The sequence below is a fragment of the Saccoglossus kowalevskii genome, chromosome 1 (assembly GCF_978046115.1).
Source record: "Saccoglossus kowalevskii chromosome 1, keSacKowa6.1, whole genome shotgun sequence".
Taxonomy (NCBI): Eukaryota; Metazoa; Hemichordata; class Enteropneusta; family Harrimaniidae; genus Saccoglossus; species Saccoglossus kowalevskii.
In genome coordinates this window covers 30,914,562-30,931,394 of record NC_140641.1, presented here as the reverse complement: position 1 = coordinate 30,931,394, position 16,833 = coordinate 30,914,562, and the positions used below count along the sequence as shown (strand labels likewise).

Genomic DNA, 16,833 nt, shown 5'->3' with positions numbered 1-16,833 from the left:
AATTTAATTTACACCAAAACTAAACATGTTACCAATGCATTCCGACACAATATATATATAAATTGATGAGTTAAGATATTAAGATATTCCTTAATTGAAAGTAAATTAAAAATATGTATTCAAAAAACTACAGTTGTTCCCTCCGCGAATTTATGATGGCTGCCTGTCACGTGTATGTCTTATGCAAAAATGTTGTTTGTTCGAATATGGTCAATAGAGAACGGTCTTCTTTGGAGAGGCTATTCGGTTAAATCATGTTTCTCCTAAATCGTACAACATACGAGAAGACAAAACAAAACAAGGACAACTATTTGAATTTTGTACATTCACAATATTTAATGAGCAATGTATAACTACAAATTATTATTATCGCAATGAAATGCAAAGTTAATGAACTTAGCGTTCCAATTACGTACTATAAATGACTACATTACACTTTACCACATTGTTTGACCTATTTCTCTATAGACTACTTGGTCTCACAACTGTGTATGATACAGTCCGCCACCAGCGACGAGATCGTGTCAATGGCGATATCATTCCAATGGCGCTGCAATGAATAGAGATTGATATACGATTATAAGTTGTTATAAATTCTGTGAAGTGTAGAATGATACACATTTAAAAAAAAAACATTTCTATAGATTTTCTGAACAGAGCTGTCACAAACTAACATCCGTCTGCGCCGGAATATCAGACAGCGCCATCTATGGCATACTTACCACATGCTATGAGTGTACACATCTCCCGTCCATCACTGCAAGAGCTAAAAATGAAAATAATATTGTATAATTATAAATCATTTTACAGATACTCTCGACTAAAAAAACAAATATTTATGTTTATTTTAACTTCATGCCACACATTTATCACGCATGACTGTAAATTTAAGTTCAGGGTATATAAAGTTGTCATCAACTATATTGCCGGGCTGGGTAACTTAATTCTTATTTTTTTTACAGACCACGTATTCTATTAAGTTGATTTATTGGCGAGTAAATACATCAGCACCTCAATCTTACCAAGTGTTGCAACCATCGTCTGAGGGGTAAGTTGAACCATCTGGATGGCCATTGCAATCAGCTCCTAGAAACAGAGGAGACACTAGTTGAAAATTCGAATGTAGACTATAAGATAAGTCACAGAAAAGGGAAAACTTTCAAATGAAAACCAATTGTATTACTGTCGGGGGGTTGAACCAACTTAACGTGCCCCCTGATCACGTGTGTCGACTCAACCTTCAAACCATTTAATAAGTATATATCACACAGCAGTAGAACCAAGTTGTACTGTCTAAATATTCAATGTATGTGATTCCCATATCTTAGTTAATAGATTAACGCGTTTTCTATATTTTTAATTTAACCGTAACTGTGTTTTGTAGTAATGAAAAAAGAAGTACCCGGAATTGGTTCCTGACAAGTGTGACCACATCCATTACTGCAACACTTTTCGGCCCCATCACAGCTAGCATCAGTACTACACAGTTCAGCGCATATTCCAACATCTGTGCCAACCGCGGGACATTGACCAAGCTTTTCAACTGTTAACATAACAAGTAATATGAAATGAACTAGTCCTAAGAATGTGTTATCATATTAGCTAGTACCTCTAATTGGTGTGATTAAATATGCATGACAACTTTTATGTATGTGATTCACCTTATTTCTATTATTTTATTACAGAATGGCTATCCAGGAATTCTGATGAAAATGATGGATCATCGGAAAGTCCAATCAAAAAAGGGGTCCAACATTACTGTTATGACCTTCAGGAAGTGGTATCAAACAAATTTGTGTATTGTGCAATTCCAAGGAAATATTGTGGCTTCAAGTAACGCTTTTGCTTGGTCCACCTTATATACAATTATTATACATCTGTCATCGTAACGCCATAAGTTACAGCGTACCGTAATTTTGCGGTATTTTACGTGGTGTTTTCATACTACCATATTAGGAAATGCGAATTCCAAATATGGAATAATTATGCGCGTAAGCGTCCTATAATAATAAAAACAAACATGGCTGCCACCAGGATTTGACCGGACTCCATACAAAGAAGTTCGCTGATTCTGTTCTAATTTTTTTGGATTTCGGCATTCCCATGATGTATCCTTGGTAGGAAAAGATGTATAATAATAAGGTCATTACGAAGATACCTCAAAGTATGCACTCAGACAGTACGATGTCGCATCGACCTCCGCTGCGTGTCAGTCGATACTGCCGCTGTACTGTCTTCGTGCATACTTTGAGGTATCTTCGTAATAACCTTATATTATACAACAGGATAAATTTACGCATTAGGAACATTATCCATCTAGCATTTTAGAATTATAAAAGTATTATTGTCGTTACAAATATATAGTGGTTGGATACAATTCAACCTAATTTGTTAAGAATGAGACGAATACAAAAGATGACATTATCAAAACGCTAGAATTTTCAATCGACGAGATTATTCATTGTCAAGTTTGGCGAATATGTTTTTTTAGCCAAGTATCGGAACAATGGATTATTTATTTTTTAGTTAGTATTATATGGAACTAAGTTTAAAATCCAAAGGTACAAATTCTAGTTTAGTTTTTAATTATAATACTAATGTCACATTCAGATGTATAGATCATGTATTTTTTATCAATGATTCTAAATTTAGGAATTATATTCGGAAGAATGTGTAGCACAATGTTTTCACTCGTTTTAAAATACATGTATTTATACCAAGATATTTTATTTTTCTCTTACTTGTTCGATTATCTTCTTATAGATTGTTTTGTTGTCAGTCGTTTGTTTGAGTTTCTATTCATATCTGCGGTTTTGTGTATTATTGCTACCGCTCTTATACATTTGAAAACACTTTAACTTATGTAAGTCACTTGTTCTGAAGCAATGACATAAATGTAAATTGCAGTAATTCGGATAATATATATTCAAACAATTATTTTTTACGACAATAATTTACTTACGACAAGTTTTTTCGGTGCATGCTTCATCTCCGTTATTACACGTACTGAAAAGAAAACAAATATATCGCAGTTATTTAATTAATGAACTGATTGGTTGACTAATAAATAAATAAATAAATATTTACTTACTTAGTTACTCACTCACTCACTCACTCCCTTCTCCCCCTCCCTCTTTCTCTCTCCCTCCCTCCTTCCATCCCTCCCTCACTCACCCACTCTCGCACTCACTCACTCACTCAATTAATTAATTCTGAGGACCAGGGTATTACACGCAAGGACTAGAGAAAATATTTGTAGAAACTGCACTGTACGTAATTCATAATTTGTACTTACCACTCGTTACACCCATCGCCCGCTGGGTATGTTTCACCATGCTCGTGGTGACCGCCGGGGCCATTGCAATCTTTATATGGCGGCACTATTTGGTGAACAAACGATACATAATTAGTTATTCCTGATAATATGGCATGGATAACACATTGGAGCATGATCTGTTCGGCATGTGATGTTGGTAAATATTAAACATAATTATTACGGAATGTACACTGTTGGTTACGATATGAACAATGATGGTGAGTATATGTGGTATTACACATATAAACAATATATTCTCGGCACTTATGGCGACGAATCAAACAAATCTTATAACCAACGTGAGTCGTGAATAAAGATTTATAACATTTTCCGTCAGTTATTAATTTGTCAAACCCCAGACTAGTGAATGCCATGCTACTGGGAATTATCAACTGAATGTGACTCACTTACCGCCAATGGGTTGCAGACACCAAGAAGAACAGCCATCATAACAACATTTCAATTCACCATCACAGTCTACATCACCGGCGCAAAATAGACCGCAACGTACCAATGATAAATCACTCGGTGGTTTCAGGTTAGGGCACTTCCCACGTTTTTCTATTTAAAAGTGCTTATAATTAAAATGCATATAGTTAAAGATTGTCGGATGTAACTAAGCTTACACATAACTGGATTCATTCGTACATTCGTTTTAAGTGTGATGTTTCGAACTGGATATTGCGTATGATAATGATGATGTCTGTGTTTCAAATCACACAACTCATACGTTATTTAAACCCACTATGCGTACATGTAATTGCCATAATCATACTTGCTGAAATATATTGTACAACACACATTTGTGAAATTATTGTTTAATTATTTTCATACAATGTTTTCATATTTTTTCGAAACAAAATGCACACGCAATATGCCGCCTCACAAATGTATACAACATGTTACCGGCGATTCGGCAGATCTCGAATGTAAATATTAAATCAGCAACTGGTATCAAGTTTCGCTGACGCAAGCATTTAAATAAGTCCTTCTAGATCAGCGACTGTTAATTAGTTTACCTGACGCAGTATTGCAATAAGTCTCGCTAAACCGGCATGTATTAAATGTCGCTGACACAGCTTCGTAATAGGTTTCACTAAAAACAACAACTGGTGTTTCGCTGACACAGTCTTGTAATACGTTTCAGAGTCTTGTTTCTATTCCCGAAAAATATTCATCTTTCATTTCACATACATACGCATAACAATACGTACATTTCCCCTCTTACTACACATTGTTTCAACCAGTCAGATGGCGCACACGTGATAATAAAATAAATGCAATATTTACTATATCATGGTGGCCGCCATCTTGAATGCAGCATAAAACTAAATAAGAGTGAAACGCGTTTTTCAGATTCCGACAAATCAGGAAAAAAATACCAATCTTTCACAAAAATACGATCCGTTGGGGTTATATTAAGCCAACCGATGACAAAATTCGGCCGAATTCGGCGTTTTTGTTCACTTCCTGAAGGAGTAAACAATCAGTATTGGTATTTGTAGTTCTGTTTTTAAAAACCCTCAAAGGGGCAGAGGGTGTGCTATATTTTATTTTAATTATTCTCGACTCTTAAACAATGGCCGCGAAGGATAATACCGAGGGATAATACGGTGAAATACCTTTTTAATGAACATTTTATATTTAACTTTAATAATATTTTGCAATTATGATGTAAATCTTTCCACGTGATGGAGAAGATAGCTCATAATTTCTTAGGAAGGGCATGTGTCACCATATTGATAGAGAATCACGTTCATGTCGCCTTGCCGCCATGTTTGTTACATGTAAGCAATGCCGTCAATTCTCGTCAATAGTAAGCTCACTACACTCTTCGGTCCTTTCGTAGCAAGTATATATTAACTAATCGGGAGAACGCTGACTGGTACCCGTTATTATCACGTCATTACGTTTACTAACTTATCTCCGTTACTTTAACCCCGAGTTTACCAACTGCTGCGCAGAAGTCGAAAAGCCCATCAAACCTGTTAAATCTTACCAAGCAGTGAGACAGCTTTGTCATCACCCACGTTAGTTAATGCCGATGTTAACATTGTATTTATTGTGAACAATCCTGTGCTGTTTTCCAAAAACTCTGGATAAATATTTTTACCTACAGTCTGTCACGCGATGTAGCAGTTCATTTTGAATAATCTTGTGTTTTTTTTAATCCGGCGACAAAAAAAAAGATTATTATTATTATTATACCAGTTTATATTAAAATACGTATGTACAAATAACATGACCTGTGTAGCAGGTTGACGGATTCTGGATGTAAAATAGGTATGTCCCAATAATTGCTATTTCATAGCACAGTCTTTATTTTAGACTGTGTATAACGTTGGTAGAATACCGGTCAGCAGATATATGCAGTTTTAAGGTAGAGATGCAGTTTACCTGACATGTATTTTAATTAGTTAATTAGGAAATCAAGATGACCTTGTCCACAAAACTATATATTTTCGGAAAGCTCATTGTATGATTTTTAAAGTTTTGTTAGTATTTTATTTTTATGGACACTGTAGTTTGAAATATGCACAAAAATGTGCTTTTTTGGTCAAAAGTGATTTTAAAAAAATTAGCTTCTAAACCATGCTTCTGTTTCCTGTCAAAATTGGTTTACTATGAAGAAAGTGCCGTCTTGAAAACTGTCTACCAGTTGTCAATTTTGTAGGACAGCAGCTCAAATTTCACTACTTCAAGTTTATGCATAAATTAACACCCACGCTAGCCTGAGTTGTCTGAACGATTGCTGCAACACTATTCAACTAAAACAATGCCCCGACGGCGTTTTGAAGATAAACACATTGTCAATCATTTGTGAAAATGTTTAAACAAAAGGTCATAGCGTCTAGGAGCTATTTTTTTTTTCAAAGTTCTGGAATGTGCACTAAAAAGAAGCTGAGAAAATTGCTAATTTGCATAACAATTCACTCAGTAAGAAGTTTGCTAATGCTCATAATTAAAATGGCTGTTACAGTTTCAAATTTAAATGTATTTTTGGATAATAAAAAGCAAAAAAAAAATTCACTCCAAAGTGCCCACGAACCTGCATCTCTACCTTAAGCAGATATGAAAGAGTGATGTTTGTCGCGTCGCGCATGTGCGACATTTGTGTTGGTGAACATTGATTCCCCCCACAATCAAATGCGCTCTTTTAAGGAAAATCAAAAGTACTAGTACGAATTACCGCTTTTGACTTCTTCCATACCTTCCATTCACCAAAGAAATAACCAAGTTAAAGCATGGTAACGTTCCATTTTGTACTCGTTAGTCTGTGTAAAAATCGCCGTCTTTTGTTCATATGAGTCCCATATCTCGCGCATGCGTGGCGCGACGACCACCGCCCTTTAAACTGTGTTTTATATCGAGTTTGCTGCCTAAAATTTACGGAATGTTGGAAAAACATTCAAACAAACACAATGCAGTATGATAACATATATTTTGTGAATTCGTGGTATACGTACGTACTTGGTACGATATGTCTTGAGGGAAAAAAGCCAAAGGATGTCGGATTCAACGTGTGCAAAACGGTGACAAACACGCCCACGAACGACCTGTTATAAGTTCGCCCCTTCCCCTTTTGGCACAACTAGAGTGTTCGAAACTCGTCTATTGTACAATATTTATCGCTCGCATTAATTGTTGGTGGTATTTTGACAACAAATGAAATAATTTAAAAACAATTGTGGTTAGGCAACGTTAGTTGGTGGATCGTTATCTGTGGTGTAAATATATGCAAATTATCTAGTTAGTTAGTATCTTATATACAGAAATGACATTATTTTAACATATGATATTATATTTGTCGTCCATGTTAGAATAGTTCTATAAAAGAATTCGTTGAGTGACAGTCCATGAAATAAATATCGCGAAACACCACACCATACTCTGTGATACATCCGTCGTTTGTTCGCGTCGGTCACCAACCACCTCATAATCATTCGTTTGACTTACCGGTACAGTCAACTAGCTTTTCATCGACAAAAAAATCAGCATTACATCCACCACAGAAGTTGGATACGCACTGAGCATTTGGATACAACGGGCATTCTGTTACTTCACAGGGATCAGCAACACAATGATACACGGGAACGTTGGGCAGGCAATCTCCATCTGTTAGAAAATCAGGTAAGTTTATACAATAGAACTTCTCAGTTGATGATCAGACGACTATACAGTGGATTGAAACGCCTTATCGCAATTCTAGAGCAAGGTTTTAAAATCACTACAAACCTTTCATTGATGTATTCATAGGTTCCGCCTGTAATGGATTCAGATATAAAAGTTAGGTAATATTTTTGACACGACAGTCGATAATCAATGTAACGACTTTCATGATTTGAAACTCTCTTTTAAATTTTGTTAACGAACCTATTGCTCAAATTACCACATGTCATTAAATAATACAATACATTGCAGTGTACTATGATTACTTACCGTATCAAATGTGACGACAACCAACAGTATGAGCAAAGCTTTTCGGAGATCGGACATGATTACTCGCAGTCTGATGTTCACAATCTAAATAGAATATATAGATATACTTACAGCCGTTATGACTTAAGGGGTCAAAGGCCATTTTTTGTAATGTGTTACAGGCGTGTTTACAATTTATTGGACAGCAGACGTACGATGAACACGTGATATCACGTTACAGTGCGACAAATAATTTATCACGTGAATTTTTTGACTCTTATTGAATATTGAAGACGCGGTGCTACGACTGTGACTGGATATGAATGAAACAAATAAATAGATTTGTTTTGCTTTTTGCTAACGTTTAGAAATTGAAGGTAATTAGCCCTTCATCAAACTATAACTACAGGCAGAAAACATGAATGCTAATTATATATGTACAGCGAATAACGTGTAGTCAAAAGGAGCTAAATAGCATCTACGTACAGTGGTAGTGTCACTAAAACACGAACTGTACTGAAATAAAGGAGACAATCATAGTTAAAATTATTGCATAACAATTGGAGAGTGATAATATGAAAATAATAAGCACTGCCAGTGGGAGACACAGTCAGCTGGAGCACAAGTGATAATAAAATAAATGCGATATTTACTATATGGGGGACGCCATCTTGAATGCGGCATAAAACCACAGTAAATAGACAAGTTGTAAAACGCGTTGTTTCAGATTTCTACAAATCAGGAAAAAAGTACCCATCTTTCACAGCCAAACGATCCGTTGGGGGTAATATTAAGCCAACCGCTAACAAAATTCGGCCTATTTCATCGTTTTTGTGGGGAAAAAAACCCTTGAATACGAACACCTAATTACACGAAGAACATAGAACACTTTTCTAGGTTTTTTAAAACCTAAAATTTGCATTCCAATCCAGCAGCCAATCATAGATGCCCTTACAGTTAGAGGACAAATACTGCTCATCGATCCTGTTTAGACTGTCAGGTGTAATGGTGTTTGTCAATCCAGAATGCTTCTCTGACACGTCCATGTGAATCTGAATCAATACCCGTTAATGTGAGGGCATTGATGGAATGAGTACAAAAGTACTGTGCGAAAGAGAGATGGGTTTTACTAATACATGCATGCCTGCCTCACCCACATACTGTATGTTACAGACTGTACATTCAATAAGCCAAACGTCATAGATGGAGTTAGATGTAATGTGTTACTAATATCGTAGATGCTTGAATGAAATTTGATGCTAATGAGAATGTTGTCGAAGTTAGAATGCTACAATCGGTGAAGACCCTCCATTGAGGTTCCTTAGACTAAAGTAAAGGTCTATAGTTTTACTGGGTGTTAGGCAGTGATGCGTTGTATGTTATGACAACATTCATTGCAACTGGAATGTCAGTTTACATGATACTCATTCGCTGACTGCTGCTAGCTTTGGTATGACATCATCCACTAGCAGTCAAGGATAAGACCTGTTGGCGAAGTGGTAGTTAGTCATTGGCTCATCTAAGTCGGCTAAGTACTCTGGTCACTCGTTTAGAATTGCAGCAGCTTCCTCTGCAGCTACGGCATGCATATGATACGAGACCACATGATTGACACTCTTGGTCGCTGGTCCTCTCATACTTATAATAGGTATATACATATCAGAGATTTCTCTCAGTGAAACACATTCAACATTGATCAGTAGTCGCTAATGGAATCTAAAAAATATATGTCAAGCGCTTTTGAGATAGTGGCTAACCTATTCCCTTATCTTGAGGGTCAGTTCTGCAATATTATTGCATCATTTTGGGGGTATCGCACATTTCATATTCTCATTTGCCCTGCAAGAGTTATTTTATTTATTTTCATTTTTTAATTGTCACGAACACTACATTAATCCACCATGCTTCATAGACTTACAGATATGCCTTTTCTACCATATCAGGCTAACCCTGGGTGCCTCGATCACTAACCAGTCATGTAGTTGCAGCTTCCGCAGCCTCTACAGGTAGAATGCAGCTTTCGCAGATTCTACCAGTAACACTGATAACATCATGCAGTTCCAGCTTCCGCTGTTGCTACAAATAACACATTGCCAGTAATTACAGCCTCCGTCGTATTTTACCTTCATCCGGTAATAATTACTAACTTTGTAAGCTGCAGTTACTGCTGCATTACGTAGCTTTTATTATTTTGTTTTCTACCGTTTGTATGTATTTTACAGTTTTCAATACCAAATTGTCTGCGTTTGCTACGTTTTAATATGCATGTTCGTCAGCATATACAGTAGTTTAAACATTTCATTCATGATTGGGGGCTCACTGGACTCACACTTGATAACTAAATAATTCATAAACCGGCATTGTCTCATCCACATAACTAGCCTATATAGAACGTCTGGAGTTAGGATAGACTTCTTCCTCAAAAAGTTCGCCAAAGAGTTTAATTGAACCCACAATATCAATCACAGCTTTCAACGATATCGCGATTTCCAAGGATCATTTTAAAGTCAAGTGAATTATTCATAAACAAATAATATTTGATTATATTGGCAATTATACCTGACATAGAAATTAGAACCAACCCATCAATACGTTTTCTCAAATTAATTTGCTTGTGCCAAACCAAACACGCAGCAGAGGTTTGTCAAAACTTCTATGATAACAGAAATGATTTTTACGGGATATGATAGGAGTCAGGTGTGCGGATAATCTCGTATCTTGAAGTTCCAGGCCATAATAATTGGGTTTGTGAATTGCATCTTCTTCTGATTTGAATACGAGGAACATTAGCTGTAAGTGAAATACTGTGAAGTTCAGCTGTCATCTACGGAATACAGTAGCCTGTTTATTTACAGCAGGTTACTCACGGCAATCAATGAAACCTAACAGTATAGGTAATGATGACCGCCTTCGAACAACGTGAACAATGTTGATGTAACATGATTATTTTGTACTATAATATGTTAAAGGGGAATCGCTCAATCCCTTGGATTGCACCAAGTGCTCATGGGTAATTAACTCCGCCTCTGTCCACTGAGTAAATGAATGCTTATCTTTCCCCCTGTACCGCTAATCCCACACAACAACAACTGATATAAACATTCTAAAAACGGATTACAATTTGGTTGTTTAAATATAACATAGCAATTGAATTTCAAACAAATACAGAGCAGTCTTCTTGTGCCATGATTTGAAACATCGCGTGCTCGGTAATTTATACATCGTCGGAAAAATATGACGCGGAACTAATTCAAGTTGATGATGGCCAACAAGAAAAGGCGGCAGTCCACCGAATACACACGACCAGATTGTTGCTAAACGGTCGCGAAGAAAATCCGCCGACTCAAGTTTATTTGTCTGTTTCAGCTGTGTCGGTCTATTGACGGTACTGATCTCGTATACAGTAAACCTGAGAACGAAACTTCCTATGCACATTCTGTATACATACTACTCCTCCAGACTGCTAATATAACAAGTGTGAAAACTGTATATTATAAGTACAGGTTATCAAAATCATTAGTAAAGAAAAGTCGCCGCGACATCACGGGCTTATCTTGTAACCTGTTTACGACACTCGTGTGGAAAATCAAAATGTACAGCTTTGTCTTCCGTGAAGCCTAGCCCGTATGTACACGGGTGGTACCGGCTTGTATCTCGTGTGAGATTTGAGTTCTTGTGATCTGGTGGGTAAACGTCGGGTTGTCTTTACAGTCAAAATCAAATGAGCGGTGAGGGGGAGAAGAGCGTTCTGTCAAAACAATTTTACCGTAGACTCAATTTTAACGACCATTCTGCAGCGTTGTATTTATTATAAATAAGAATCCAAAAATAGAATATAAATACACACATACACTCGATTAAATTTTCTGGACACATATGCGACGCATGAACGAAAACGATTTGTTGTAAAAGATATGAATTGGAACTGCCTGTGACGTGTTGTCTGGGTGCCGTTTCGCCCGACAGTCAAATACAGAAACAAAAACTGATTTATTTTCTTATGCCAAGACCTGGTTGTTCATGCTTTTCAAGCATGGCATATTTACTTCTTGTATTCTGTGGTGTGTGCTGTGGAAACATCTGATTTTGTGGTTTTGACCTGTCGAAGTATTTCGCGAAAAATAAAACAAAGCCTTAAGGGTAACACCATACGAAAGTCAGGCCAATGTCTTGTTGATATCCGAAACCTGGAACCTCTAACCATGCTCTAACAGAACGGTTATTTCCTACACGCCTACCAGTATTACACAACTACCATTTGCAGCTCATTGCAGTCTGACACTTATTCACTGTACCCCTTCCTTTTTCCAGACTGTCTAGAAAGTTATACAAAATGTTCCATCCCTTAGAAAACACAAGTCTTTGCCGTATGATTAAAAGAAAAATGTCCACATAGTAGTAACCAACATCGTTCTGGCGTTCCTAAAAAAAGTTTTTAAAAAACGAACACTGCATTGCTTAGTAGCAAATAATCACGGTAACGCAATCCGACCATGCTACGTTTCAAAATTAGTATTATTACTCGGTAGTGATTATTAATAAAGTACAAAAAGTAAACTCGTTGAACTGTTCTGAAATGCAAGTAAATTTCAATTTAGTTTCACCGTAACTAATTTAACATTTTTACGGTGATAACAGCTGATTGTCGACGCGAAGCTTTACCCATTCACGCTAACCACAATAAACATCGTACTCTTGAATAGGCGTCAATGACTACGGTAAAATTCGTAAGATTGTGGGTCAGGAGTGAGTGTTGTTTTGACTTGGGTATTGTGTTTGCATTCCAACGGGAATTTTTTGTGTGGTTTTATTTTAGTGCTTTTGAACTCAACGAGAAATTATTTTCTACTTCTACATTTAATTTATTGCAATGGATATCCGAAAGCCCGTAACCTAATGTTATTGACATTGTTTACTCATGTCTTACATCGTCATGTCCCAGTGTTACCGATGGTTAGACCGTTACCTCCATGGTTAGACATATACAAACTACGTAACGATAATGCTGTTTGTAAACCAACAAGCTTTGTAGATTGAATAAACATCTAGGGGATTTACATTTTCGTTTACTCAAACTGTGATTGACAGGAATTTTGCATACATTAGCCACCATTTTAAACTCGTGATTTTTACCGGTCGCGCCACGTTTCGACCGAAAATAACAACATTTATACACCTAAAGCCCAACCAGACGAGTGTAATCGCCAGCGTACATATTCATGCCCCCGTGGATATGTATTTGGAACCACAGCTTGATCTCCAAACATCGTAAATGGCACATTTCACGGAGCTCCCGCCACGATGTTAGAAGTTTGGTTCGGATTAGCATACTAATACGGTGGCTATCTTGACCCTTATTTATAGTATCGGTTCCCCTTTAATCAATTAATGAAACTGTGGGTTGTGTGGACTTTGTTCAACATGGTAGCAAGTGTCACCAAGTTGCATTGATGTTGTCATGACGATGCTATGGGGCGACGCCCTCACTGGCGGAGTCCACATGCCGTCATGACAACGCATGCAAAGTATTTATTTAGACTATTGGTTGAACGATTAACACTGTCGTTTATAGTGCGAAGGCCGAGACCAACATTCAGAATTGTCGTGACCTGGTCTGTTGCAAAAAACAGAATATTTGCTAGATCTATGCATGCATTTCTCTGTAGCGTGACCCACCATTTGGCAATTTGAGCAGTACAAAGGTTTACGGTGGCTAGAAAATGTACCATTACTCCTTCCTTGGGCATATACATCAGCCTTTTGTGAAAACCTCGGAACGGATTTTGTCAAGTCAGAGCATGGAGGTAGAAAAGAGACTACCTCCATGGTCAGAGTGATGTCGATAATGTTGCGGTGTGCGCGAGTGTGATGTACTCTGAGAATGTATGTGGTTATACTGTCAATAATGTTTTGTTCGTCTTTACTCATCTGAAGCTCTGATAAATGTTTTGTGATTTCTCCCATTTGTAATTGTAATTTATCCAGTTTCGTCGAAAGTGTGTGGGTGGTCAGATTATTAGCGCTAGCACTGGGTACGCCAGGAATTAGTTGTGCGACGGTTTGTTCAGATTCTTTGGTATGTGCGATAAGTTCATATTCATAACATATATCCAAAGCCTCCTCCATGGTTTTGGGATTTTTTAGAATGATATACGGAGCGTACTCGCTTCGCAAACCTTTAAGAAACGTGATAAGTAAATTGTTGGTGTCGCCATTAGATTTCTCGATCTCTAAAGTTAAAACACGCGCATATTCTGTGGCACTTTGACATATCTGTTGTTTTACATTATCCAGAGATTTAGATACAAACCATTTGGGAGATTTACTGCGAAAATGGGTTTTAAACTCGGTTTCTAGTTCCGTGAATGTAGTTTTAATTCGTTGTGAAAGATTCCTATGCCAATCAAATGCTAAACCGGATAAAACTAGTGGCAATGCGCGCAACGTTTTTTCTTCCGACCACTGATTGAAAGTACAGAATTGGGTCCACCATGATATTGGGGTTACAATTATGGTCGCCATAAAATTTGAGTGGTGCGAACGATGAACCTAGACTAGCGCCTCGAGATTTTATTTCGTTTTCAGACAAAGTTTTTATGTGAAGAGTTTGTTCAAGAGAGGAGGAACGTAGGTTGTCTATTACATTGTGTAATTGTTTCAAGTCGTCTAATGTACTGGTAACAAGTTCAAGTTTTTCTTCAATGTTAGACACAAATTCTTGGGTTGGAGTATGAGTCATTTCGTTTAGTTTAGCTCTAGATCTTGTCTGAATAATATGAGACAAATCAGAGGCCATACACTAAGTATATATCAAAATTAATAAAATAGTACGTACCTTAGATTGAAGATAATCTTGTGTCTTGGCGTCGTGTGTCGAGTGGATTCGTCACCATGTAAACAATGCGGGTTTCGTCTATCAGGGGTTGTTATGGGTGGATGGTTCGTCAGGTTGAATATACGGGAAGTGGTTGTAACGGGGAATGGGTAACTCGCAAGACAGTGAGTGGTACACTATGATCGCTCGACACTTATACGCACCATTCAGTCATAAGGACACCAGTAATATAGTATAGCCGGATATTTATTACAACTACAACCGTCACCATACGCCCCCGGTTCTCTTCTAACTTAATACGCTAGAACCCCCCATTTTTATAAACGACAGTGTTAATCGTTCAACCAATAGTCTAAATACTTTGCATGCGTTGTCATGACGGCATGTGGACTCCGCCAGTGAGGGTGTCGCCCCATAGCATCGTCATGACAACATCAATGCAACTTGTTACCAAACGCTTCAGCTTGGTTTGTTTTCAGGGTGGGTGATACCAAGGTGGGAAATGGATGCACATATGGGGTTAATTCCTTGAATTGCAATATAGAGGATTCAGGCCGAAATACAATATATAGTGTTTTCATGTTTCGTCTGATATTTCTGTGGTATTCTGCTGCTGTAAGTAATGCACGATTTGTTCCGAAATTCAGTATGTTGTGTGCATTCCAGGGTTATTCGTTTTTTGCTGAAAACACCCCCATTTTTTAATGGCAGAGTCGAATAGTTTCACTCCCACTGGGAAATCTGCATTGTTGCTTTAAATGAGAGCTAATTAAACACATTTTCCAGACCGGTGAAAGAGTGTGCAACTGCCAATTTAACAGGCTGTCATATGATTTTACTCTGAATGTCAACATGAAAAGAGGCTAGTCCATTTTACGCAGGAGTAATTGGGAGTAGAATATGTGAGGGATAGTATCAACAGAGATGTGTATAGTGAAAAGTAATATCTAGCCTTCTTTTGCATCTCTGAGAATTTCTGTTTATTTAGTATATTGGTTTGAAAATGTTGAACTTGCATGATTTGCAATGTGTTTTTTTTACTGAAACTCTCCTATTGATCGAATCCCGGGTTTGAACGAGAACGGCACACCACGTGATTCGTTTGAATACAATGCTGAAAGCAAACATGCCGTGCTACTGTGATACTTTACTGACGGAATGACTTACTGGTGCTGCATGCTACAACTTCGCTTGTGATGTTGCTTGTTAGCCATGGATTAAATGAATCTTGATTACCAGTTAAAATGTTGCTCATTTGGGTAACGCCGCAACGTCGCCAGCAGAAACCTCCTGGACTTCGTACTATCACAGGGAGCCCAGGAACTATGATCAACTGTACGCACTCCCTATGAGCGGGGGGTGGGGGGGGGGTGGTATCGGCTGGTATCTAGTGTACGAAATAGACAAGGGATGAAGGCTCCAGCCAGCTAACATTTTTTAAACTCGAAAAAACAGACGAAAAGAATGAAAAATAAAATCTAAAAAAATACCAGGTTGAAGAATATTAGTTGCTCTTTCAAATTACGCCAAAGCCTTGCCTACATTTTACCGATATCTGCAGAATAAATCAAGAAAACTACACACATTTACTCCATTTAGGAATTCCTAACGGTTTGCCCGAACGCACGGCACAGTTGGAGGCGTGGCCTGTTCAGCATTTGTCAACAACCAATCATAAGCCTGGATGATAGTTCCTGGGCTCCCTGTGATATAACTTTTCTTTTACCCCCTCCCCTTCCTGGTATCTATTTCAAGTGATCACTATTTTTATTTTGTAAACACATTTCCGTCTGCTATTTTTGTCAGGTTCAAATCGTTCACCATCATTTTGGCATGTTAGATGTACATCACATAGAATACTAGGATTGGGAGAACTTAATGTATGTTTACCACCTGGAAACTGAGTTTTATAAATCTTGAAGGGCTCTCGGAAGATTAACCCGCAGCCTGGACCCGCAGTAAAATCAGCGATCACTATGGAGCCGCAACCATCAACATCGAGATACCAGGAGGTTTCTGCTGGCGACGTTGTAGTGTTACTCAGTTCCAAATAAAGATTACCACCGCCAAATGAGCAACATTTAACCGGTAAAACAAGACTCAGTCTATCGACGACCAGCAAGCAACATCACAAACGAGGTTGTAGTGTGCAGCTCACGAGTCAGCGACGACCGATGTCAACGAAGGTCATTCCGTCAGTGGAGTACCGCAGTTGCACGGCATGTTTGCCAATGCACAGATCTGTGGAGGAACTTCTAACTTC

At 37.7% G+C, this 16,833-nt stretch overlaps 1 protein-coding gene across 1 annotated transcript; it reads right to left on the bottom strand.

Moving 5' to 3' along the window:
* Window positions 1–310: 310 nt before the first annotated feature.
* On the bottom strand, window positions 311–14,839 carry LOC100366658 (kielin/chordin-like protein). The gene is made up of 12 exons (XM_085500773.1): window positions 14,571–14,839; window positions 8,222–8,251; window positions 7,757–7,840; window positions 7,553–7,580; window positions 7,274–7,432; window positions 3,728–3,877; window positions 3,296–3,380; window positions 2,963–3,006; window positions 1,403–1,543; window positions 1,023–1,086; window positions 723–766; window positions 311–550 (listed from the first exon to the last, which is right to left on the bottom strand). Exons 3-12 carry the CDS (start codon window positions 7,811–7,813, stop codon window positions 537–539), a joined length of 786 nt encoding a protein of 261 aa, XP_085356899.1. The 5' UTR covers window positions 7,814–7,840; window positions 8,222–8,251; window positions 14,571–14,839; the 3' UTR covers window positions 311–536.
* Window positions 14,840–16,833: the final 1,994 nt, after the last annotated feature.